General features: G+C 44.3%; 2 protein-coding genes across 2 annotated transcripts in view; both read left to right on the top strand.

Annotated features, from left to right (window-relative positions):
* The window catches only part of tnk2a (tyrosine kinase, non-receptor, 2a), a 66,989-nt gene that overhangs the window by 27,730 nt on the left and 13,239 nt on the right, over positions 1–26,020 (top strand).
* Positions 18,045–26,020, top strand: part of tmtopsb (teleost multiple tissue opsin b) — a 9,602-nt gene continuing 1,626 nt past the window's right edge. Inside the window, exons 1-3 of the mRNA XM_046293094.1 lie at positions 18,045–18,770; positions 21,140–21,328; positions 22,856–22,995. Of these exons, the coding sequence (XP_046149050.1) occupies positions 18,404–18,770; positions 21,140–21,328; positions 22,856–22,995 (696 nt within the window). The 5' untranslated portion in view covers positions 18,045–18,403. The remainder of the gene's footprint in view (positions 18,771–21,139; positions 21,329–22,855; positions 22,996–26,020) is intronic.

Below are 26,020 nucleotides of genomic sequence, written 5' to 3'. Positions count from 1 at the left end.
CTCTCTCTAACATCTTTATCTCTCTAACATCTCTCTCTCTAACATCTCTCTCTCTCTCATCTGTATCTCTCTAACATCTCTCTCTCTCTCATCTCTCTCTCTAACATATCTCTCTCTCATCTCTCTCATCTGTATTCTCTAACATATCTCTCTCTAACATCTCTCTCTCTAACATCTCTCTCTCTCTCATCTGTATTCTCTCTAACATATCTCTCTCTCTAACATCTCTCTCTCTAACATCTCTCTAACATCTTTATCTCTCTAACATCTCTCTCTCTAACATCTCTCTCTCTAACATCTTTATCTCTCTAACATATCTCTCTCTAACATCTCTCTCTCTAACATCTTTATCTCTCTAACATCTCTCTCTCTCTAACATCTCTCTCTCTAACATCTCTCTCTCTAACATCTTTATCTCTCTAACATCTCTCTCTAAGATCTCTCTCTTAGATCTCTCTCTCTCTCTCTTAGATCTCTCTCTAACATTCTCTCTCTCTAAGATCTCTTTCTCTAACATCTTTCTCTCTGTAACATCTCTTTCTCTAACATCTCTCTCTTAGATCTCTCTCTTAGATTTCTCTCTCTAACATCTCTCTTTCTCTAACATCTTTCTCTCTAACATCTCTCTTTCTCTAACATCTCTCTCTCTAACATCTCTCTCTCTCTAACAGCTTTCTCTCTAACATCTCTTTCTCTAACATCTCTCTCTTACATCTCTCTCTTAGATTTCTCTCTGTAACATCTCTTTCTCTAACATCTTTCTCTCTAACATATCTCTCTCTCTAACATCTTTCTCTCTCTAACATCTTTCTCTCTAACATCTCTCTCTCTAACATCTCTCTCTCTCTAACATCTTTCTCTCTAACATCTCTCTCTCTCTAACATCTCTCTCTCTAACATATCTCTCTCTCTAACATCTTTCTCTCTAACAGCTCTCTCTCTAACATCTTTATCTCTCTAACATCTCTCTCTCTAACATCTTTATCTCTCTAACATATCTCTCTCTCTAACATCTTTCTCTCTCTAACATCTCTCTCTCTAACATATCTCTCTCTCTAACATCTTTCTCTCTAACATCTCTCTCTCTAACATCTTTATCTCTCTAACATCTTTCTCTCTAACATCTCTCTCTCTAACATATCTCTCTCTCTAACATCTCTCTCTCTAACATCTCTCTCTCTCTAACATCTTTCTCTCTAACATCTCTCTCTCTCTAACATCTCTCTCTGTAACATCTCTTTCTCTAACATCTTTCTCTCTAACATCTCTCTCTCTAACATCTTTCTCTCTAACATCTCTCTCTCTAACATCTTTATCTCTCTAACATCTCTCTCTCTAACATCTTTATCTCTCTAACATCTCTCTCTCTCTAACATCTCTCTCTCTAACATCTTTATCTCTCTAACATCTCTCTCTCTCTAACATCTCTCTCTCTAACATCTTTATCTCTCTAACATCTCTCTCTCTAACATATCTCTCTCTCTAACATCTCTCTCTCTCTTAACATCTTTATCTCTCTAACATCTTTATCTCTCTAACATCTTTCTCTCTAACATCTCTCTCTCTAACATATCTCTCTCTCTAACATCTCTCTCTCTAACATCTCTCTCTCTCTAACATCTTTCTCTCTAACATCTCTCTCTCTAACATCTCTCTCTGTAACATCTCTTTCTCTAACATCTTTCTCTCTAACATCTCTCTCTCTTAACATCTTTCTCTCTAACATCTCTCTCTCTCTAACATCTTTCTCTCTAACATCTCTCTCTCTAACATCTTTATCTCTCTAACATCTCTCTCTCTAACATCTTTATCTCTCTAACATCTCTCTCTCTAACATCTTTATCTCTCTAACATCTCTCTCTCTCTAACATCTCTCTCTCTAACATCTTTATCTCTCTAACATCTCTCTCTCTAACATCTCTCTCTCTAACATCTCTCTCTCTAACATCTTTATCTCTCTAACATCTCTCTCTCTAACATCTCTCTCTCTAACATCTCTCTCTCTAACATCTCTCTCTCTAACATCTCTCTCTCTCTAACATCTCTCTCTCTTAACATCTTTATCTCTCTAACATCTCTCTCTCTAACATCTTTATCTCTCTAACATCTCTCTCTCTCTAACATCTCTCTCTCTAACATCTTTATCTCTCTAACATCTCTCTCTCTAACATCTCTCTCTCTAACATCTTTATCTCTCTAACATCTCTCTCTCTCTAACATCTCTCTCTCTAACATCTCTCTCTCTAACATCTCTCTCTCTAACATCTTTATCTCTCTAACATCTCTCTCTCTAACATCTCTCTCTCTAACATCTTTATCTCTCTAACATCTCTCTCTCTCTAACATCTCTCTCTCTAACATCTTTATCTCTCTAACATCTCTCTCTCTAACATCTCTCTCTCTAACATCTTTATCTCTCTAACATCTCTCTCTCTAACATCTCTCTCTCTAACATCTTTATCTCTCTAACATCTCTCTCTCTAACATCTCTCTTAACATCTTTATCTCTCTAACATCTCTCTCTCTAACATCTTTATCTCTCTAACATCTCTCTCTCTCTAACATCTCTCTCTCTAACATCTTTATCTCTCTAACATCTCTCTCTCTAACATCTCTCTCTCTAACATCTTTATCTCTCTAACATCTCTCTCTCTCTAACATCTCTCTCTCTAACATATCTCTCTCTCTAACATCTCTCTCTCTAACATCTCTCTCTCTAACATATCTCTCTCTCTAACATCTCTCTCTCTCTAACATCTCTCTCTCTCTAACATCTCTCTCTCTAACATCTCTCTCTCTAACATATCTCTCTCTCTAACATCTCTCTCTCTAACATCTTTATCTCTCTAACATCTCTCTCTCTAACATCTCTCTCTCTAACATCTTTATCTCTCTAACATATCTCTCTCTAACATCTCTCTCTCTAACATCTTTATCTCTCTAACATCTCTCTCTCTCTAACATCTCTCTCTCTAACATCTCTCTCTCTAACATCTTTATCTCTCTAACATCTCTCTCTCTCTAACATCTCTCTCTCTAACATATCTCTCTCTCTAACATCTCTCTCTCTCTAACATCTTTCTCTCTAACATCTTTCTCTCTAACATATCTCTCTCTAACATCTCTCTCTCTAACATCTTTATCTCTCTAACATCTCTCTCTCTCTAACATCTCTCTCTCTAACATCTCTCTCTCTCTAACATCTCTCTCTCTAACATATCTCTCTCTCTAACATCTCTCTCTCTAACATCTCTCTCTCTAACATCTTTATCTCTAACATCTCTCTCTCTAACATCTTTCTCTCTAACATCTTTCTCTCTAACATATCTCTCTCTAACATCTCTCTCTCTAACATCTTTATCTCTCTAACATCTCTCTCTCTCTAACATCTCTCTCTCTAACATCTCTCTCTCTAACATCTTTATCTCTCTAACATCTCTCTCTCTCTAACATCTCTCTCTCTAACATATCTCTCTCTCTAACATCTCTCTCTCTCTAACATATCTCTCTCTAACATCTCTCTCTCTAACATATCTCTCTCTAACATCTCTCTCTCTAACATCTCTCTCTCTAACATCTCTCTCTCTTAACATCTCTCTCTCTAACATCTCTCTCTCTAACATCTCTCTCTCTAACATCTCTCTCTCTAACATCTTTATCTCTCTAACATCTCTCTCTCTAACATCTCTCTCTCTTAACATCTTTCTCTCTAACATCTCTCTCTCTCTCTAACATCTCTCTCTCTAACATCTCTCTCTCTCTGTTATAGGTTGAACAGTTGTTTCGCCTGGGTTTGCGTTCTAGATCAGAGTGCCAGGAGGTTCTAGAGCGTTGCCAGTGGAACCTAGAACAGGCAAGCATCCTGCTTCTGGACGCTTATGGGAAAGTAGGCTGAGACAGACTCCAGGACTACTGACCTATAACCCCACAGATCTAAACCTACAGACCAGAAACTACATACATTTAACCCTACAGACAGGAAACCACAGACATTTCCCTGTAATTACATACATTTAACCCTACAGACCTAAACCTACAGACAGGAAACTACAGGCATTTCCTTATAATTACAGACCTTTAACCACAGACCTAAACCTACATACCGGAATCTACAGACATTTCCCTGTAATTACAGACATTTAACCCTACAGACCTAAACCTACAGACAGGAAACTACAGCATTTCCTTATAATTACAGACCTTTAACCACAGACAGGAAACTACAGACGTCTTCCTATAATTACAGACCATTAACCACCGATCTAAACCTACAGACCAGCCCACCTGTGTACTAGAGAACTGGGCTGGCCATAGAAATATACTTAATAGAACAGACATGGCTGAGTCCTACGAAGGAAACACTGGACAAGCACACAACTGCATGCTCAGTAGTTAAGTTATTATATAGTTCTATTATTTAGTTATATATATATATATATATTTGATTAATATCATTGTTAGTATTACACAGTCGCTCACAGGGTCAAATATGAAGTCTGAATATTTATTGTTTGGATGTCTAGGGATTATTTATGTTGCTGTAATGACTTCAGCTCTCAGAGTGTGTGTGGTGTGTGTGTGTGTGTGTGTGTGTGTGTGTGTGTGTGTGTGTGTGTGTGTGTGTGTGTGTGTGTGTGTGTGTGTGTGTGTGTGTGTGTGTGTGTGTGTGTGTGTGTGTGTGTGTGTGTGTGTGTGTGTGTGTGTGTGTGTGTGTGTAAATACCTGCTGTAAATGCTGTTGATTGTACTGGTGGTGATCTGCTGTGTTCAGGGATATAAACCACATTCTACTGTACCTGTAGCACTTTTCATGACTTCAACACCGAGTCCACATGTAGTATCCTGCACGGATATAACGTGTCATTGGAAAGCATGATGATGTTGTTGTATTGTAGATAATGTACTATTGTGATGTTAATATTACATGGAATACAAGCATATATGTGTTGATAAGTCCTGTAAACAGTATAGTGTTTAATGGTGTGTGACAGACAGAAGATTTTAAGATGATAATGATAATCATGAAGATGCTGTGTGTGTGTGTGTGTGTGTGTGTGTGTGTGTGTGTGTGTGTGTGTGTGTGTGTGTGTGTGTGTGTGTGTGTGTGTGTGTGTGTGTGTGTGTGTGTGTGTGTGTGTGTGTGTGTGTGTGTGTGTGTGTGTGTGTGTGTGTGTGTGCATACGTGTGTGTGTGCATACGTGTGTGGTGCGTGTGTGTGTGTGTGTGTGTGTGTGTGTGTGTGTGTGTGTGTGTGTGTGTGTGTGTGTGTGTGTGTGTGTGTGTGTGTGTGTGTGTGTGTGTGTGTGTGTGTGTGTGTGTGTGTGTGTGTGTGTGTGTGTGTGTGTGTGTGCTGGCTCTAGCTGGTAGTGCTATAAACTGATGGTAGTAATATTGGCTGGAGGACAAAAGATCTGTAATACAACACATCTGATATTTTGTAATAAACTGATTTTTGGATCAACTCTGGATTATATTCTGGTTTCCTGCTTGTTTCCTACAGGACAACACACAGAATAACAAACAATCAACAAGATAATAGAGAAAGGGGGATGATGAGAGAGAGAAAGAGAGAACAAAGAAAAGGGTAAGAGAGAAAGAAGGAAAGAGAAAAAGGAGAAAGTGACATCCTTGAACTGGACAGAAATCGATGGGATCAAGTGGAGGGGAAAAATGTCTTCCCTGAGGAAGGGAAGGAGAGAGGTTAGAGAAGAGAGGGGGAAGGGAAGCTGTGACAGAAGAGAGGAAGAGGAGATGTCAGGGAGGAGGGGAGAAGAGGAAAAGGAGGACTAGAAGTGAGGAGTGGAGGAGTGAAGAAGGGGGAGAGGGAGGAAAAGGAGGACTAGAAGTGAGGAGTGGAGGAGTGAAGAAGGGGGAGAGGGAGGAAAAGGAGGACTAGAAGTGAGTGGAGGAGGGAAGAAGGAGAGGGAGGAAGAGGAGGACAAGAAGTGAGGAGTGGAGGAGGGAAGAAGGAGAGGGAGGAAGAGGAGGACTAGAAGTGAGGAGTGGAGGAGTGAAGAAGGGGGAGAGGGAGGAAGAGGAGGACTAGAAGTGAGTGGAGAAGGGAAGAAGGAGAGGGAGGAAGAGGAGGACAAGAAGTGAGGAGTGGAGGAGGGAAGAAGGGGGAGAGGGAGGAAGAGGAGGACTAGAAGTGAGGAGTGGAGGAGTGAAGAAGGGGAGAGGGAGGAAGAGGAGGACTAGAAGTGAGGAGTGGAGGAGGGAAGAAGGAGAGGGAGGAAGGGAGGACTAGAAGTGAGGAGTGGAGGAGGGAAGAAGGAGAGGGAGGAAAGGAGGACTAGAAGTGAGTGGAGGAGGGAAGAAGGAGAGGGAGGAAGAGGAGGACAAGAAGTGAGGAGTGGAGGAGGAAGAAGGGGGAGAGGGAGGAAGAGGAGGACTAGAAGTGAGGAGTGGAGGAGTGAAGAAGGGGAGAGGGAGGAAGAGGAGGACTAGAAGTGAGGAGTGGAGGAGTGAAGAAGGGGAGAGGGAGGAAGAGGAGGACTAGAAGTGAGGAGTGGAGGAGGGAAGAAGGAGGAGAGGGAGGAAAAGGAGGACTAGAAGTGAGTGGAGGAGGGAAGAAGGAGAGGGAGGAAGAGGAGGACAAGAAGTGAGGAGTGGAGGAGGGAAGAAGGGGAGAGGGAAGAAGAGGAGGACTAGAAGTGAGGAGTGGAGGAGGGAAGAAGGGAGAGGGAGAAAGAGGAGGACTAGAAGTGAGGAGTGGAGGAGGGAAGAAGGGGGAGAGGGAGGAAGAGGAGGACTAGAAGTGAGGAATGGAGGAGTGAAGAAGGAGGAGAGGGAGGAAAGGAGGACTAGATGTGAGGAGTGGAGGAGGGAGGAAGGGGGAGAGGGAGGAAGAGGAGTACTAGAAGTGAGGAGTGGAGGAGTGAAGAAGGAGGAGAGGGAGGAAAAGGAGGACAAGAAGTGAGGAGTGGAGGAGGGAAGAAGGGGGAGAGGGAGGAAGAGGAGGACTAGAAGTGAGGAGTGGAGGAAGAAGGAGGAAGGGAGGACTAGAAGTGAGGAGTGGAGGAGGGAAGAAGGGGGAGAGGGAGGACTAGAAGTGAGGAGTGGAGGAGGGAAGAAGGGGAGAGGGAGGAAGAAGGAGGACTAGAAGTGAGGAGTGGAGGAGGGAAGAAGGGGGAGAGGGAGGAAGAGGAGGACTAGAAGTGAGGAGTGGAGGAGGGAAGAAGGGGGAGAGGGAGGAAGAGGAGGACTAGAAGTGAGGAGTGGAGGAGGGAAGAAGGAGGAGAGGGAGGAAGAGGAGGACTAGAAGTGAGGAGTGGAGGAGGGAAGAAGGGGGAGAGGGAGGAAGAGGAGGACTAGAAGTGAGGAGTGGAGGAGTGAAGAAGGAGGAGAGGGAGGAAGGGAGGACTAGAAGTGAGGAGTGGAGGAATGAAGATGGAGGAGAGGGAGGAAGAGGAGGACTAGAAGTGAGGAGTAGAGGAGGGAAGAAGGGGAGAGGGAGGAAGAGGTGGACTAGAAGTGAGGAGTGGAGGAGAGAAGAAGAAGGGAGGAAGAGGAGGACTAGAAGTGAGGAGTGGAGGAGGGAAGAAGGGGGAGAGGGGAGGGAGGAAGAGGAGGACTAGAAGTGAGGAGTGGAGGAGAGAAGAAGGGGGAGGGAGGAAGAAAAAGGACTAGAAGTGAGGAGTGGAGGAGTGAAGAAGGAGGAGAGGGAGGAAGAGGAGGACTAGAAGTGAGGATTGGAGGAGGGAAGAAGGAGGACTAGAAGTGAGGAGTGGAGGAGGGAAGAAGGGGAGAGGGAGGAAGAGGAGGACTAGAAGTGAGGAGTGGAGGAGGGAGGAGGGAAGAAGGAGGAGAGGGAGGAAGAGGAGGACTAGAAGTGAGGAGGGAGGAGGGAAGAAGGAGGAGAGGGAGGAAGAGGAGGACTAGAAGTGAGGAGTGGAGGAGGGAAGAAGGGGGAGAGGGAGGAAGAGGAGGACTAGAAGTGAGGAGTGGAGGAGTGGAGGAGGGGGAGAGGGAGGAAGAGGAGGACTAGAAGTGAGGAGTGGAGGAGGGAAGAAGGGGGAGAGGGAGGAAGAGGAGGACTAGAAGTGAGGAGTGGAGGAGGGAAGAAGGGGAGAGGGAGGAAGAGGAGGACTAGAAGTGAGGAGTGGAGGAGGGAAGAAGGGGGAGAGGGAGGAAGAGGAGGACTAGAAGTGAGGAGTGGAGGAGGAAGAAGGGGGAGAGGGAGGAAGGGGAGGACTAGAAGTGAGGAGGGAGGAGGGAAGAAGGAGGAGAGGGAGGAAGAGGAGGACTAGAAGTGAGGGAGTGGAGGAGGAAGAAGGGGAGAGGGAGGAAGAGGAGGACTAGAAGTGAGGAGTGGAGGAGTGAAGAAGGAGGAGAGGGAGGAAGAGGAGGACTAGAAGTGAGGAGTGGAGGAATGAAGATGGAGGAGAGGGAGGAAGAGAGGACTAGAAGTGAGGAGTAGAGGAGGGAAGAAGGGGGAGAGGGAGGAAGAGGTGGACTAGAAGTGAGGAGTGGAGGAGAGAAGAAGGGGGAGAGGGAGGAAGAAAAGGACTAGAAGTGAGGAGTGGAGGAGTGAAGAAGGAGGAGAGGGAGGAAGAGGAGGACTAGAAGTGAGGATTGGAGGAGGGAAGAAGGAGGACTAGAAGTGAGGAGTGGAGGAGGGAAGAAGGGGGAGAGGGAGGAAGAGGAGGACTAGAAGTGAGGAGTGGAGGAGGGAGGAGGGAAGAAGGAGGAGAGGGAGGAAGAGGAGGACTAGAAGTGAGGAGTGGAGGAGGGAAGAAGGAGGAGAGGGAGGAAGAGGAGGACTAGAAGTGAGGAGTGGAGGAGGGAAGAAGGGGGAGAGGGAGGAAGAGGAGGACTAGAAGTGAGGAGTGGAGGAGTGGAGGAGGGAAGAAGGGGGAGAGGAAGGAAGGCATAATGGGGCTGGGTTTACCTCTACAGTTCTTGAAACCATCACATACACCACCCGCATACAGACACCACCCACACACACCATATGAGCGATGAGTAGCAGGTAAGATAGAAATGGTGAAGTAGTAATCGTTCTTAGTATATCTACTGCTGTACATATCATTCTTAGTATATCTACTGCTGTAAGTATCATTCTTAGTATATATACTGCTGTACATATCATTCTTAGTATATCTACTGCTGTAAGTATCATTCTTAGTATATATACTGCTGTAAGTATCATTCTTAGTATATATACTGCTGTACATATCATTCTTAGTATATCTACTGCTGTAAGTATCATTCTTAGTATATATACTGCTGTAAGTATCATTCTTAGTATATATACTGCTGTAAGTATCATTCTTAGTATATATACTGCTGTAAGTATCATTCTTAGTATATATACTGCTGTAAGTATCATTCTTTTTATTTATTTTATTTTATTTCACCTTTATTTAACCAGGTAGGCTAGTTGAGAACAAGTTCTCATTTGCAACTGCGACCTGGCCAAGATAAAGCATAGCAGTGTGAACAGACAACACAGAGTTACACATGGAATAAACAATTAACAAGTCAATAACACAGTAGAAAAAATGGGCAGTCTATATACAATGTGTGCAAAAGGCATGAGGAGGTAGGCAAATAATACAATTTTGCAGATTAACACTGGAGTGATAAATGATCAGATGGTCATGTACAGGTAGAGATATTGGTGTGCAAAAGAGCAGAAAAATAAATAAATAAAAACAGTATAAAAACAGTATGGGAATGAGGTAGGTGAAAATGGGTGGGCTATTTTCCTATAGACTATGTACAGCTGCAGCGATCGGTTAGCTGCTCGGATAGCTGATGTTTGAAGTTGGTGAGGGAGATAAAAGTCTCCAACTTCAGCGATTTTTGCAATTCGTTCCAGTCACAGGCAGCAGAGTACTGGAACGAAAGGCGGCCAAATGATGTGTTGGCTTTAGGGATGATCAGTGAGATACACCTGCTGGAGCGCGTGCTATGGATGGGTGTTGCCATCGTGACCAGTGAACTGAGATAAGGCGGAGCTTTACCTAGCATGGACTTGTAGATGACCTGGAGCCAGTGGGTCTGGCGACGAATATGTAGTGAGGGCCAGCCGACTAGAGCATACAAGTTGCAGTGGTGGGTGGTATAAGGTGCTTTAGTGACAAAACGGATGGCACTGTGATAGACTGCATCCAGTTTGCTGAGTAGAGTGTTGGAAGCCATTTTGTAGATGACATCGCCGAAGTCGAGGATCGGTAGGATAGTCAGTTTTACTAGGGTAAGCTTGGCAGCGTGAGTGAAGGAGGCTTTGTTGCGGAATAGAAAGCCGACTCTTGATTTGATTTTCGATTGGAGATGTTTGATGTGGGTCTGGAAGGAGAGTTTGCAGTCTAGCCAGACACCTAGGTACTTATAGATGTCCACATATTCAAGGTCGGAACCATCCAGGGTGGTGATGCTAGTCGGGCATGCGGGTGCAGGCAGCGATCGGTTGAAAAGCATGCATTTGGTTTTACTCGCGTTTAAGAGCAGTTGGAGGCCACGGAAGGAGTGCTGTATGGCATTGAAGCTCGTTTGGAGGTTAGATAGCACAGTGTCCAATGACGGGCCGAAAGTATATAGAATGGTGTCGTCTGCGTAGAGGTGGATCAGGGAATCGCCCGCAGCAAGAGCACTTCATTGATATATACAGAGAAAAGAGTCGGCCCGAGAATTGAACCCTGTGGCACCCCCATAGACACTGCCAGAGGACCGGACAGCATGCCCTCCGATTTGACACACTGAACTCTGTCTGCAAAGTAATTGGTGAACCAGGCAAGGCAGTCATCCGAAAAACCGAGGCTGTTGAGTCTGCCGATAAGAATATGGTGATTGACAGAGTCGAAAGCCTTGGCGAGGTCGATGAAGACGGCTGCACAGTACTGTGTTTTATCGATGGCGGTTATGATATCGTTTAGTACCTTGAGTGTGGCTGAGGTGCACCCGTGACCGGCTCGGAAACCAGATTGCACAGCGGAGAAGGTACGGTGGGATTCGAGATGGTCAGTGACCTGTTTGTTGACTTGGCTTTCGAAGACCTTAGATAGGCAGGGCAGGATGGATATAGGTCTGTAACAGTTTGGGTCCAGGGTGTCTCCCCCTTTGAAGAGGGGGATGACTGCGGCAGCTTTCCAATCCTTGGGGATCTCAGACGATATGAAAGAGATGTTGAACAGGCTGGTAATAGGGGTTGCGACAATGGCGGCAGATAGTTTCAGAAATAGCGGGTCCAGATTGTCAAGCCCAGCTGATTTGTACGGGTCCAGGTTTTGCAGCTCTTTCAGAACATCTGCTATCTGGATTTGGGTAAAGGAGAACCTGGAGAGGCTTGGGTGAGGAGCTACGGGGGGGGCGGAGCTGTTGGCCGAGGTTGGAGTAGCCAGGCGGAAGGTATGGCCAGCCGTTGAGAAGTGCTTATTGAAGTTTTCGATAATCATGGATTTATCGGTGGAGACCGTGTTTCCTAGCCTCAGTGCAGTGGGCAGCTGGGAGGAGGTGCTCTTGTTCTCCATGGACTTCACAGTGTCCCAGAACTTTTTGGAGTTGGAGCTACAGGATGCAAACTTCTGCCTGAAGAAGCTGGCCTTAGCTTTCCTGACTGACTGCGTGTATTGGTTCCTGACTTCCCTGAACAGTTGCATATCACGGGAGCTATTCGATGCTATTGCAGTCCGCCACAGGATGTTTTTGTGCTGGTCGAGGGCAGTCAGATCTGGAGTGAACCAAGGGCTGTATCTGTTCTTGGTTCTGCATTTTTTGAATGGAGCATGCTTATCTAAAATGGTGAGGAAGTTACTTTTAAAGAATGACCATGCATCCTCAACTGACGGGATGAGGTCAATGTCCTTCCAGGATACCCGGGCCAGGTCGATTAGAAAGGCCTGCTCACAGAAGTGTTTTAGGGAGCGTTTGACAGTGATGAGGGGTGGTCGTTTGACTGCGGCTCCGTGGCGGATACAGGCGATGAGGCAGTGATCGCTGAGATCCTGGTTGAAGACAGCAGAGGTATATTTGGAGGACCAGTTGGTCAGGATGACGTCTATGAGGGTGCCCTTGTTTACAGAGTTAGGGTTGTACCTGGTGGGTTCCTTGATGATTTGAGTGAGATTGAGGGCATCTAGCTTAGATTGTAGGACTGCCGGGGTGTTAAGCATATCCCAGTTTAGGTCACCTAACAGAACGAACTCTGAAGCTAGATGGGGGCGATCAATTCACAAATGGTGTCCAGGGCACAGCTGGGAGCTGAGGGGGGTCGGTAGCAGGCGGCAACAGTGAGAGACTTGTTTCTGGAGAGAGTAATTTTCAAAATTAGTAGTTCAAACTGTTTGGGTATGGACCTGGAAAGTATGACATTACTTTGCAGGCTATCTCTGCAGTAGACTGCGACTCCGCCCCCTTTGGCAGTTCTATCTTGACGGAAGATGTTATAGTTGGGTATGGAAATCTCTGAATTTTTGGTGGCCTTCCTGAGCCAGGATTCAGACACGGCAAGGACATCAGGGTTAGCAGAGTGTGCTAAAGCAGTGAGTAAAACAAACTTAGGGAGGAGTATATATACTGTATATATAGTATATATATACTATAGTATATATACTGCTGTAAGTATCATTCTTAGTATATCTACTGCTGTATCTACTGCTGTACATATCATTCTTAGTATACATACTGCTGTACGTATCATTCTTAGTATATACAGTGGGGCAAAAAAGCATTTAGTCAGCCACCAATTGTGCAAGTTCTCCCACTTAAAAAGATGAGATAGGCCTGTAATTTTCATCATAGGTACACTTCAACTATGACAGAAAAAATGAGATTTTTTTTTCTCCAGAAAATCACATTGTAGGATTTTTAATTAATTTAATTTCAAATTATGGTGGAAAATAAGTATTTGGTCACCTACAAACAAGCAAGTATAAAAGACACCTGTCCACAATCTCAAACAGTCACACTCCAAACTCCACTATGGCCAAGACCAAAGAGCTGTCAAAGGACACCAGAAACAAAATTGTAGACCTGCACCAGGCTGGGAAGACTGAATCTGCAATAGGTAAGTCGCTCTGGATAAGAGCGTCTGCTAAATGACTTAAATGTAAATGTAAATGTAAGCAGCTTGGTTTGAAGAAATCAACTGTGGGAGCAATTATTAGGAAATGGAAGACATACAAGACCACTGATCATCTCCCTCGATCTGGGGCTCCACGCAAGATCTCACCCTGTGGGGTCAAAATGATCACAAGAACTGTGAGCAAAAATCCCAGAACCACACGGGGGGACCTAGTGAATGACCTGCAGAGAGCTGGGACCAAAGTAACAAGCCTGCCATCAGTAACACACTACGCCGCCAGGGACTCAAATCCTGCAGTGCCAGACGTGTCCCCCTGCTTAAGCCAGTACATGTCCAGGCCCGTCTGAAGTTTGCTAGAGAGCATTTGGATGATCCAGAAGAAGATTGGGAGAATATCATATGGTCAGATGAAACCAAAATATAATTTTTTGGTAAAAACTCAACTCGTCGTGTTTGGAGGACAAAGAATGCTGAGTTGCATCCAAAGAACACCATACCTACTGTGAAGCATGGGGACCAGGACGACTGATCCGTGTAAAGGAAAGAATGAATGAGGCCATGTATCGTGAGATTTTGAGTGAAAACCTCCTTCCATCAGCAATGGCATTGAAGATGAAATGTGGCTGGGTCTTTCAGCATGACAATGATCCCAAACACACCGCCCGGGCAACGAAGGAGTGGCTTCGTAAGAAGCATTTCAAGGGCCTGGAGTGGCCTAGCCAGTCTCCAGATCTCAACCCCATAGAAAATCTTTGGAGGGAGTTGAAAGTCTGTGTTGCCCAGCAACAGCCCCAAAACATCACTGCTCTAGAGGAGATCTTCATGGAGGAATGGGCCAAAATACCAGCAACAGTGTGTGAAATCTTGTGAAGAATTACAGAAAACGTTTGACCTCTGTCATTGCCAACAAAGGGTATATAACAAAGTATTGAGATAAACTTTTGTTATTGACCAAATACTTATTTTCCACCATAATTTGCAAATAAATTCATCAAAAAGCCGACAATGTGATTTTCTGTAAACTCATCCTGTGTATATACGTATATATTGCATTTGGATTAATGTTACTATTTGGGTTGTTAATTGGATTTCTTGTAAAAAAAAATAATAATAATACCTTGATTTTTTGTTACTTGTTTGACATTTTACTCTATTGTTAGGAGCTAGTAACATAAGTATTTCGCTGCACCTGCTATATTATCTGCTAAACTGTTTACGCACCCAATAAACAGATTTTATTTGTTACGTTTCCCAGCAAGAAAACTCAAAATTTTCGCTCAAACAGGAGGAACTAACAATGCATCACTGACAACAACCAAAACAAAGCAGGTGGGGGTTTTAGGTGGGGTTCTGAAAGACACTCATGGGGAGTCCACTGAAAGTTGACCAACAACAACCGGGTCCTAAAAGACAACCACCCTGAGCGCCCACTAAATTTGCTAAACTTAAAGACAGGAAGCAAAACAGGGAAGATCAAATAAAGGATGTTTTTTCTAGAAATCAAGTAGGGAGAGCCAACTAAAGGTGTTAACAGTCCACGTCTCTCAAGACCACTGGAGCACACATGTCTCATGGATATTTTAGGGATGTGGCAATCCGTTCAGAGTACAATATACATCCACCTTCTTTGTATTGAAAGGCGGTACAAGTGGTCTGTTCCGACCAAGATAAAACTCTGTGTGCAGGATGGCCTGACTAGAATCAGAGTGCTTCCAGATCTATCTCTTACCTTCCTTGTGCTCAAGCTCTAATTTCTGTCGTTACTATTTTGCCTTTAGTTCTACCAATCTCAGTTGCACGTCATTGGGATGTTCTCAACCACCCGTAGGTACTTTTCAACATCCTCCCGCTCCGGGAGCATTTCCTCCTCCACCAAAGCAGTGTAAACTAAATATTTCACTACTGCTTTCAAATCAGCATGTGCAACTTTGATATCATAATGATTTTGCCTTCGTACATTTATATAGCATGTCCCATGTTGGGATTTTCCACAAATGCTTCCAACTTAAAGTCCATGCTTTTGTTGTTAGCTTGTGTGTTTATGCAACCTTCAAAATGCTTCCACCAATCTGATGACCCCTCAGGGTGGATGTCAGTCACCCTGAGGGGTCACAGTGATGCGGAAACATTGGTGATTTACCCAATAAATGATTGGGAGTTTATATATAGGGTGTGTGACAGTCTTTATCTTGTATAGCTTATAGTTTTTCCCCCGCTAGTCAGCACCTCCACATCAAATCATTTTCTCTGGGTGTGAGCCAGTTCATGTTTTTTTATGTGGCAGAAACTCTACCACAGAAGTGGATTTTGAACACTCCAAATCTGGGCACAGCAGAGCTTCAGAGTAGGTGATTTATGGAGACTACTATACTCATGGGAAACAAGATCCCAGACGAGCCCCCATTTTGTTACGTTCCCCACCAAATTATCCCTCTCATCTCTCCATTTCTCACCTTTTTGTACTTGTCCCTTGTCAGTAGGGACAGTCCTCTGATGTTTCAGCTCTAAGTGTGTATTTGTGTGTGTGTGCGTGTGGGCGTGTGTACGTGTGTCAGTGTTTGTGATTGTGATTGTGATAGATGTGTGTAATGGTGTGTGTAAATGGATACTGATGTGTTTCTGAATTCAGGCCCTCACTCACTCACAGCTCAACCAGTCCCTTGACAAGGGTAGGAGAGAGGGGGAGAGAGAAAACAAGAAGATAATTACTTGACACATTGAAAAGAATTAAGCAAAAAACAGAGCAAACTAGAATGGTACTTGCCCCTCAACAGAGAGTACACTGTGGCAGAATACCTGACCACTGTGAGTGATTGACCCAAAATTAAGGGAATCGTTGACTATATCTAGCCTTGCTATTGAGAAAGGTAGCCAGACCTGGCTCTTAAGAGGTGACAGGCTATGTGCACACTGCCCACAAAATGAGGTGGAAACTGAGCTGCACTTCCTAACCTCCTGCCCAATGTATGACCATATTAGAGACACATACAGAGCATTCAGAAAACATTCAGACCCCTTGACTTTTTATTTTGTTACGTTTTTATTTCATTATCACATTTACATAAGTATTCAGAGCCTTTACTCAGTACTTTGTTGAAGCACCCGCCTCCAGTCTTTTTGGGTATGACACTAGAATCTTGGCACACCTGTATTTGGGGAGTTTCTCCCATTCTTCTCTGCAGATCCTCTCATGCCTGATATCTCTTTCTCATTTTGGAACCTTTGTGAGTGTAATGTTTACTATTAATGTTTACTGTTATTGTTTATTTCACTTTTGTTTATTATCTACTTCACTTGCTTTTATTTTTTGAACCTTTATTTAACTAGGCAAGTCAGTTAAGAACAAATTCTTATTTTCAATGACGGCCTAGGAACAGTGGGTTAACTGCCTGTTCAGGGGCAGAACGACAGATTTGTACCTTGTCAGCTCAGGGGTTTGAACTTGCAACCTTCCGATTACTAGTCCAACGCTCTAACCACTAGGCTACCCTGCCGTCCTGGTCCCTTTGGCAATGTTAACATATGTTTCCCATGCCAATAAAGCCCCTTAAATTGAAATGAAATTGAGAGAGAGAGGGAGGAGAGAGAGAGAGGGGAGAGAGGGAGGATATATAGAGAGAGGGGGGGGGGTAGAGAGAGCGAGATACTCTTAAGGGTAAATGCAGGTCCTTCACCAGCCTGTGTCGTCTCTCTCTCTATCCTCCCTCTCTCTCCCTCCCCTCTCTATCCTCCCTCTCCCTTCCACTCTCTCTCCCTTCTCTCTCTCTATCTTCCCTCTTTCTCTCTCCATGTATTTCCACAGTGCTGTATTAGCAGGACAGCTAAAGTACAATGTTACCAGAGAGACACAAACATAACAGATGGTGATATTTTTACATTTCTCCTTCTCTGTCACTTTGTCTCTTTCTTTTTTTAAATCTCTGACCCTGAGTTCCAGGTAGACAACAGTCTAGAAGATGTGTGTGTGTGTGTGTGTGTGTGTGTGTGTGTGTGTGTGTGTGTGTGTGTGTGTGTGTGTGTGTGTGTGTGTGTGTGTGTGTGTGTGTGTGTGTGTGTGTGTGTGTGTGTGTGTGTGTGTGTGTGTGTGTGTGTGTGTGAGCGTCCGTATGCATGAGCTAAAGGGTATTAGCTTTGGGAGCTAACACAAGTCTTCAAAATAACAACTCACTCTGCCCTGATAAATGTGTGTATGTGCTTTTCTGTATGTCCAGCCCAATAGCATTGATTTCCCAGTGCTCTGACAGGGAATTACATTGGCTGACCTAACCCAATCAGAATAATCTCTCTAGCTACTGCTTTTCTATTGCCCCCGAATTTGTTCAACATTTTTTCCCTTATAATAATAACTAGAGGAAGTCAGATCAGAAATCACTGTTTCAGAGAATCAAAAATCTGGCTTTCATACATCCATCAAACGTCCTGCCTGAAGGGTGCTGTCCAATGTGCTGAAATGTGTAGGCTACATCACATCGACCAAGTATCTGTCGTCTATGTAGGTACAGTATGTTTGCTTTGAAGAACAACAGGTTGGTGGGAACCCCAAGTCATTAGAGAGGAGGATGAATATGGCAGGTCTGGAGAGAAGCATTTCCAGTTTCCTGTTTTGTTGAAAGGATATATCAACAACAAACACCAGTTTTATGAATATCATTTCCTCTCTTATTAGCGTTGGGCCAGTAACTAAGGTCGCTGGTTCGAATACCTGATCCGACAAGGTGGGAAATCTGTCGATGTGCCCTTAAGCAAGACACAACCCTAATTTGCTCCAGGGGCGCCATACGACTCAACTAATATGGCTGACCCTGTAAAATAACATATTACGCTGCACCTATTCGGTGAATGTGACTATGAAACATCATTATTATTTTTATTATTATGAAATGACCACTTATGCTGCCATGTGCCCCCTTTCACGACCAATCCTTTCCCTTACACTCTCTTGCATCAGGATATGTAACGTCACACCTTTAAAAGCGCGAGAAGACTCCCGGTGGCGGGCAGAGCAAGATGACCTCCGAGTACACACGGTGGACCACGGGGAGGGAAACACACGCATCCTTCACTGAGAGTTAACTGAACTTTACGCAGCCAGTCGGTGAGCGGGGCGCAGGAGAGGACTGCCGTTTCTACCCAGTGGAATTCACCTGATGAAGGGATGTTGTTTTCAGCTAACAGTGAACGAACATTCACTTTTTTAGTGGTGTCCTTTTTCTCTCCAGACCATGAGCAGAGTTGGATGTGAGTAAACACTACAATGTTTCACGCGGCTGTTTGTGCTCCTCTCGTGATGGGCTGACAGAGACAGAGAGACCGAACCAAATGGATTATCTTTCCTCTCAACTCCACCGGCCACCTGTAGAGTAACTAACGGGCCGGTATGATAGTGTCTAACGTTAGTCTGAGCTGCGGCGTGAGCTGCCCATGGGGAGTCAGTGACGGTAAAACGGTGGTCACGCAGGGAGGAGGCTCAGGTTCTCTGAGTCCTACGGGACATCTCGTGGTGGCAGTGTGTCTGGGGTTCATAGGTACATTCGGTTTCCTCAACAACCTCCTGGTGTTAACGTTATTCTGCCGGTACCATACGCTGCGCTCGCCCATCAACGTCCTGCTGTTGAGTGTGTGTGTTTCGGACCTGCTGGTCTGCGTGCTCGGGACACCGTTCAGCTTCGCTGCTGCCACGCAGGGCAAGTGGCTGATCGGTAGGGCGGGATGCGTCTGGTATGGCTTCATCAACTCCTGTTTGGGTGAGTAGCCTAGTGTGGGTGTGTGTGTCATATTTATCGACTAAACTTAGCCTACCACAACCCCAAACCCTATCCTTAACCAATTGAAATCATTTCCTCTTGCCAACAAACGCAGCTCAGCTGAAAGTATTCACTAAATGTGTTTGATATCATTTTGCAAACAATGTAATTCAATGGAGTTAATAAAGCCGCATACAAAATGGTCTTTTTTTTCTCTTTCTTGAGTAAGGCAGCTCCAAAATGCAGGTGTTTCAGCGTAGCTCAGTGCTTTCTGTGGTGGTGGGGTGGGAAATACGGGTGTGTAGGGGTTGGTAATGTTCTCTAGTTGTGCTGTGATTGGCTCACTGTTCTGTCACTCCTAGGGACACTAAGTCACTGCCAAATGTAAGGGTAGAGCTCGCAAATTCAAGCCTCATGGGTGCTGCCATAGAGTTACATTAGAAGTGCCCATCCAAGAAAGCTCAAGGTCATTGGCCACAGTTGAAAATAACGTCAAACCACATTATATCTACAGTAGCTTTGATTGGACTGATCATGTCAACATCATACTTTAAAAATCTTAGTTTGTAAGCTAGCAGTCATCATCATGAATCAAGTCGACAATCTACTGGCAAATCCTTTTTAATCCTTGTCATATGAAGATAAATAATGAAGACAAATTGTAGATAAAATGTATCTGTGCTCATCGGATGGAAATCGCAAATTCAACAATGAGTGGTTTGGAAGGAATCAGTGGCTAACTGCAAGTGTTGCAAAGCAATCACTAGCCTACTATTCAGTGGAGTGGTCCAGAGTCTGGGTTTAAGGGTCTCTTTTCCAAGCTTAAAATGATAAACATTCAACATTGGCCATGCTGTCAATCCAACATGACTTCTGCCGCGCTCAAAATAATTGGAAACTCAGGACCTGAAAATCTGACTTCAGTAAGTTCAAGACAACTGGGAACTCTGAATTTTTTTTGAAAGGTCATCCAACGCAGAATCGCACGTTGGGAACTAGGCCTCTCTTTAGAGCTTGACCTGAAGATCACTGATGTCACCATGATTCGACCTTGTTTTTTTACGAGTTCCCAGATGTTTTGAATACACCATAAATCCAGAGAATGGCAGAATTTTTATAACAAAGTTTGATGACACAATTTGTCCACGAAAGACCGTCACACCACCTTCCTGTTCAAGTGAGCACAGCACAACAAGGTGAGTCCAGGAACGTCTTGTATACTGCTGCAAAATAATGTAATATGCCGGGGAGATATGTACACTGTAGCTAAGAAATTAATACTAAGTGTATGTTATGTTGTGGGCTCCCGAGTGTCGCAGCGGTCTGAGGCATTGCATCTCAGTGCTTGAGGCGTCACTACAGACACCCTGGTTCGAATCCAGGCTGTTTCACAACCAGCTGTGATTGGGAGTCCCATAGGACGGCGCACAATTGGCCTAGCGTTGTCAGGGTTTAGCCGGTGTAGACAATCATTGTAAATAACAATTTGTTATTAACTGACTTGCCTGGTTAAATAAAAATAAATAGTAAGTTGTTAGTAGCCAATGTTCCTCACCCTAATAATTTGGTCCCTTTCCCCCTCTTAATTTTGCCTACTGTTCTGACTTGGTGGTGCACATGTAGCCTATAGCCTGTTTTAGAGAAATGTAATCATTGAATATTGTAAGAGCTTTCCTTGTCTGCTTATATTCCCCCTTTATTTATTCTACGGTTCTGACTTGGTGTACAGGGAGAATACTGTAAGAACGGCCCATGTTCTGAATTCTGTTGCTGCACATTTCAAAAGTGCTGAACAAGTAGTTATATTGATTAAGTCCTAGCTCGTTCATTAATGTCTTAATCAAAATAATGGATGGCCTCTTATCCAGTCGTCATCCCCTTATGCCATAGTTTGTACATCTCAAATTTCAGTAGAAACCACATTTGTTTAAGCAAGTCAGCCATGTTTTTTAAAAGGCAGTAAATGAGGCTGAATGAACTGTTTCGCTGCCAAACAAGGCTCCGCTGATAGCCAGGTGTAGCAGTGGTAAGGTGTTGGGACTGCTGTTGGGACTCTGCTGTTGGGACAGCTTTATGTAGGCCCTAACAGTTTGTGGGCAGTTAATGTATTGTTGTGTTGTGGCTTTTCTGGCATGCAACTACACATTTTTTGTTGTTGTTGCCTCACCAAGATTTACATGCTAAAATCGCCACTGCCAGGTCTAATGTTTTAATGTTCAGCAGAGCTGCATCACAACTTTTGTCGGGATCTTGAGTAAGATTTTCTCAATGAACTTCAATAGTAGCCTAAAGTGATTAAACATACAAATAATTAATGTTGGGGTTTCAATCTCCCTCTTATTCTCCAGACACTTGTGCATGTGTTCCAGGTATCGTGTCTCTGATCTCCCTGGCAGTGCTGTCCTATGAGCGTTGCTGCACCATGCTGTGTCGGATGCAGGCGGATGGTACTGACTTTGGTACAGCGGTGGCTGGAGTGTGTTTCTCCTGGGTCTACGCCCTGGCCTGGACACTGCCCCCGCTGCTGGGCTGGAGCAGCTATGGCCCCGAGGGACCAGGTGCGTGCGTGCGAGTGTGTGTGTGCATGTGTGTGTATGTATGTGTGTGTGTGTGTGTGTGTGTGTGTGTGTGTGTGTGTGTGTGTGTGTGTGTGTGTGTGTGCGTGCGTGCGTGCGTGCGTGTGTGTGTGTGTGTGAATGTGCAATATGGAACTGCAGTATTTATTACCTAGTAACAGTATTCATAGTAAACGTATTCATAGTAACAGCATTCATAGTAGCAGTAACAGTATTCATAGTAAACGTATTCATAGTAACAGCATTCATAGTAGCAGTAACAGTATTTATAGTTAATGTCTTCATAGTAACAGTATTCATAGTAACAGTAACAGTATTTATTTACAGTCTTCATAGTAACAGTATTCATAGTAACAGTAACAGTATTTATAGTTACAGTCTTCATAGTAACAGCATTCATAGTAGCAGTAACAGTATTTATAGTTAAGTCTTCATAGTAACAGCATTCATAGTAGCAGTAACAGTATTTATAGTTACAGTCTTCATAGTAACAGCATTCATAGTAGCAGTAACAGTATTTATAGTTACAGTCTTCATAGGAGCAGTATTCATAGTAGCAGTAACATTGTTCATAGTAAAAGTATTTATAGTTAAATTATTCATAGTAACAGTAACAGTATTCATAGCAACAGTATTCATAGTAACAGTAATAGTATTCATAGTAACAGTATGCAAAGTAACATAAACAGTATTCATAGTAACAGTATTCATAGTAACACAAACAACATTCATAGTAACAGTATTCATAGTAACACAAACAACATTCATAGTAACAGAAACAGTATTCATAGTAACAGTAACAATATTCATAGTAACAGAAACAGTATTCATAGTAACAGTAACAGTATTCATAGTAACAGTAGGCATAGTAAGAGTATTCATAGTAACATTAACAGTATTCATAGTAACAGTAACAATATTCATAGTAACAGAAACAGTATTCATAGTAACAGTAACAGTACTCATAGTAACAGTAACAGCATTCATAGTAACAGTATTTACAGTAACAGTATTCATAGTAACAGTATTCATAGTAACCGTATTCATAGTAACAGTATTCATAGTAACAGAAACAGTATTCATAGTAACAGTACTCATAGTAACAGTAGCAGTATTCATAGTAACAGTATTTATAGTAACAGTATTCATAGTAACAGTATTCATAGTAACATTAACAGTATTCATAGTAATATTAACAGTACTCATAGTAACAGTAACAACATTCATAGTAACAGAAACAGTATTCATAGTAACAGTACTCATAGTAACAGTAACAGCATTCATAGTAACAGTATTTACAGTAACAGTAATCATAGTAACAGTATTCATAGTAACAGTATTCATAGTACCCGTATTCATAGTAAGCGTATTCATAGTAACAGAAACAGTATTCATAGTAACAGTACTCATAGTAACAGTATTCATAATAACAGTATTCATAGTAACAGCAACCGTATTCATAGTAACAGTATTCATATTGACAGTGTGTATTGTTGTACTGTGTTCTAGGAACCACCTGTTCAGTGGACTGGAGGACCCAGACACCCAACAACATCTCCTACATCGTCTGTCTGTTCACCTTCTGTCTGATACTGCCTTTCTCTGTCATAATGTACAGCTACGGCAAGCTGCTCAGCGCTATCAAACAGGTAACTAACCCCGACCTCTGACCTATTCTAACCCTTCACTCAGTTTACAGTTTAGAGAGTTGAGTTTAGAGCTAAGTGCCTGGGGTTTGTGTAACTGTAGCACCACCACCTGCTGAACATATACTCTCCATGTACGTGTCAAATCCTCACCCCACTACTATTTTGACACACACTTCTCTCCTTCTCTTCTCACCAAAAATGTTATTTCCCCATGCTTATAAAACGAGTTTAGAGCTTAGAGAGTTAAGAGATGTGACAGTTTGGTTGAAAAAAACTCATCTAGCCGTCTGAACATTTAGCTTGGATACCATCACCCACTGTGGACTTAATGATGATATTTCAGGTTCTGAATCACTACAGGCAGTACAGATGCTTCTCAGTCCAGGACTTTTATTATCTTCATCACCACCACATGTAGTAATCACACAGACATCATCTTCCTTTACATTAGGAATGGAACTTGTGGTTCTGATATAGAGGACCAAAGCTGCCATAATTAGAATTAAATGAATAAATAAATACATGGATGAATGATTGCACACATAAATAGATAAATACTAATTTTAAAAAATTATCCCACTTTAATTTTATTCATTTATATTATTTCTTTATTTCTTTCTTTATGAATTTTTCCTCCAGTATGATGATAAAGGGGTGATCAAGCAAACGTATGTGGGTGGTATCTAACACACCACTGGTTGATCAATGCAATGGCGTGTTGATCGATTACATTTGCCTGGGCTGCATTCAGTATGACAGAACGTGTTCAAAGTTTAAAGGCCATGTTTCCCATCGCTGCACAGCTATTTTCAGGTCTCTCCAGAGATGTTCAATCGGGTTCAAGTCTGGGCTCTGGCTGGGCCACTCGAGGACATTCAGAGACTTGTCCAGAAGCCACTCCTGCGTTGTCTTGGCGGTGTGCTTAGGGTCGTTATCCTGTTGGAAGGTGAACCTTCGCCCAGTCTGACGTCCTGAGCACTCTGGAGCAGATTTTCATCAAGGATCTCTCTGTACTTTGCGCCATTCATCTTTCCATCGATCCTGGCTAGTCTCCCAGTCCCTGCCACTGAAAACATCCCCACAGCATGATGTTGCCACCACCATGCTTCACCATAGGGATGGTGCCAGGTTTCTGTACTGCAGAGATGGTTATCCTTCTGGAAGGTTTTCCCATCTCCACAGATGAACTCTAGAGCTCTGTCAGAGTGACCATTGGGTTCTTGGTCACCTTCCTGACCAAGGCCCTTCTCCCCCGATTGCTCAGTTTGACCGGGCGGCCAGCTCTAAGAAGAGTCTTGGTGGTTCTAAGCTTCTTCCGTTTAAGAATGATGGAGGCCATTGTGTTCTTGGGGACTTTCAATGCTGCAGACATTTTTTGGTACCCTTCCCCAGATCTGTGCCTCAACACAATCCTGTCTCGGATGCTCTACAAACAATTCCTTCGACCTCATGGCTTGGTTTTTGCTCTGACATGCACTGTCAACTGTGCGACCTTATATAGACAGGTGTGTGCCTTTCTAAATCATGTCCAATCAATAGAATTTACCACAAGTGGACTCCAATCAAGTTGTAGAAACATCTCAAGGAACTCTAGACCCTTTGCTATAAGATTCAGAATAGAGCTCAGGTGCATCCTGTTTCCAGGTAAGACCCTTGCGTTCAGTACAACTGAAGGCCACAGTCCTCATTCTGGCAGCTTGAAGATGTTGCACCATCCAGGCCCATGTCACAGCAAGCCTGATAGAGATATGACAGTAAATGCATTATGTACTAAATGCATTCATCACCAAAGCTGTGTTAGCATTTACTGGACATTTTGCTGAACAATTCAACCCTTTTGTTAGTGTCATGATATATGGAAATTCACATAGAATATTTAGTTCTGTCTCTAGGGCATGGAACCCTGGTCCTGGAGTGCTGCAGGCACTTCATGTTGAGTAACTGGGTGGTAGCCTGCTAGTGATGGCTATTTAACAGTCTGATTGCCTTGAGATAGAAGCTGTTTTTCAGTCTCTCAGTCCCAGCTTTGATGCACCTGTACTGACCTCGCCTTCTGGATGATAGCGGGGTGAACAGGCAGTGGTTCATGTGGTTGTTGTCCTTGATGATCTTTTTGACCTTCCTGTGACATCGGGTGCTGTAGGTGTCCTGGAGGGCAGGCAGTGTGGCCCTGGTGATGCGTTGGGCAGACCCCACCACCCTCTGGAGAGCCCTACGGTGCTGTAGATGTCCTGGAGGGCAGGCAGTGTGGCCCTGGTGATGCGTTGGGCAGACCCCACCACCCTCTGGAGAGCCCTACGGTGCTGTAGATGTCCTGGAGGGCAGGCAGTGTGGCCCTGGTGATGCGTTTGGCAGACCCCACCACCCTCTGGAGAGCCCTGCGGTGCTGTAGATGTCCTGGAGGGCAGGCAGTGTGGCCCTGGTGATGCGTTGGGCAGACCCCACCACCCTCTGGAGAGCCCTACGGTGCTGTAGATGTCCTGGAGGGCAGGCAGTGTGGCCCTGGTGATGCGTTGGGCAGACCCCACCACCCTCTGGAGAGCCCTATGGTGCTGTAGATGTCCTGGAGGGCAGGCAGTGTGGCCCTGGTGATGCTTGGCCCCCACCACCCTCTGGAGAGCCCTGCGGTGCTGTAGATGTCCTGGAGGGCAGGCAGTGTGGCCCTGGTGATGCGTTGGGCAGACCCCACCACCCTCTGGAGAGCCCTATGGTGCTGTAGATGTCCTGGAGGGCAGGCAGTGTGGCCCTGGTGATGCGTTTGGCAGACCCCACCACCCTCTGGAGAGCCCTGCGGTGCTGTAGATGTCCTGGAGGGCAGGCAGTGTGGCCCTGGTGATGCGATTGGGCAGACCCCACCCCCTCTGGAGAGCCCTGCGGTGCTGTAGATGTCCTGGAGGGCAGGCAGTGTGGCCCTGGTGATGCGTTTGGCAGACCCCACCCCCTCTGGAGAGCCCTGCGGTGCTCCTGGAGGGCAGGCAGTGTGGCCCTGGTGAGGCGGTCTGGAGAGCCCTGCGGTGCTGTAGAT

This window comes from Oncorhynchus gorbuscha, linkage group LG12 (assembly GCF_021184085.1).
Source record: "Oncorhynchus gorbuscha isolate QuinsamMale2020 ecotype Even-year linkage group LG12, OgorEven_v1.0, whole genome shotgun sequence".
NCBI classification, from domain to species: domain Eukaryota; kingdom Metazoa; phylum Chordata; class Actinopteri; order Salmoniformes; family Salmonidae; genus Oncorhynchus; species Oncorhynchus gorbuscha.
Note: the sequence above shows the minus strand (reverse complement) of the source record. Positions and strands in the feature narration are given on the sequence as shown.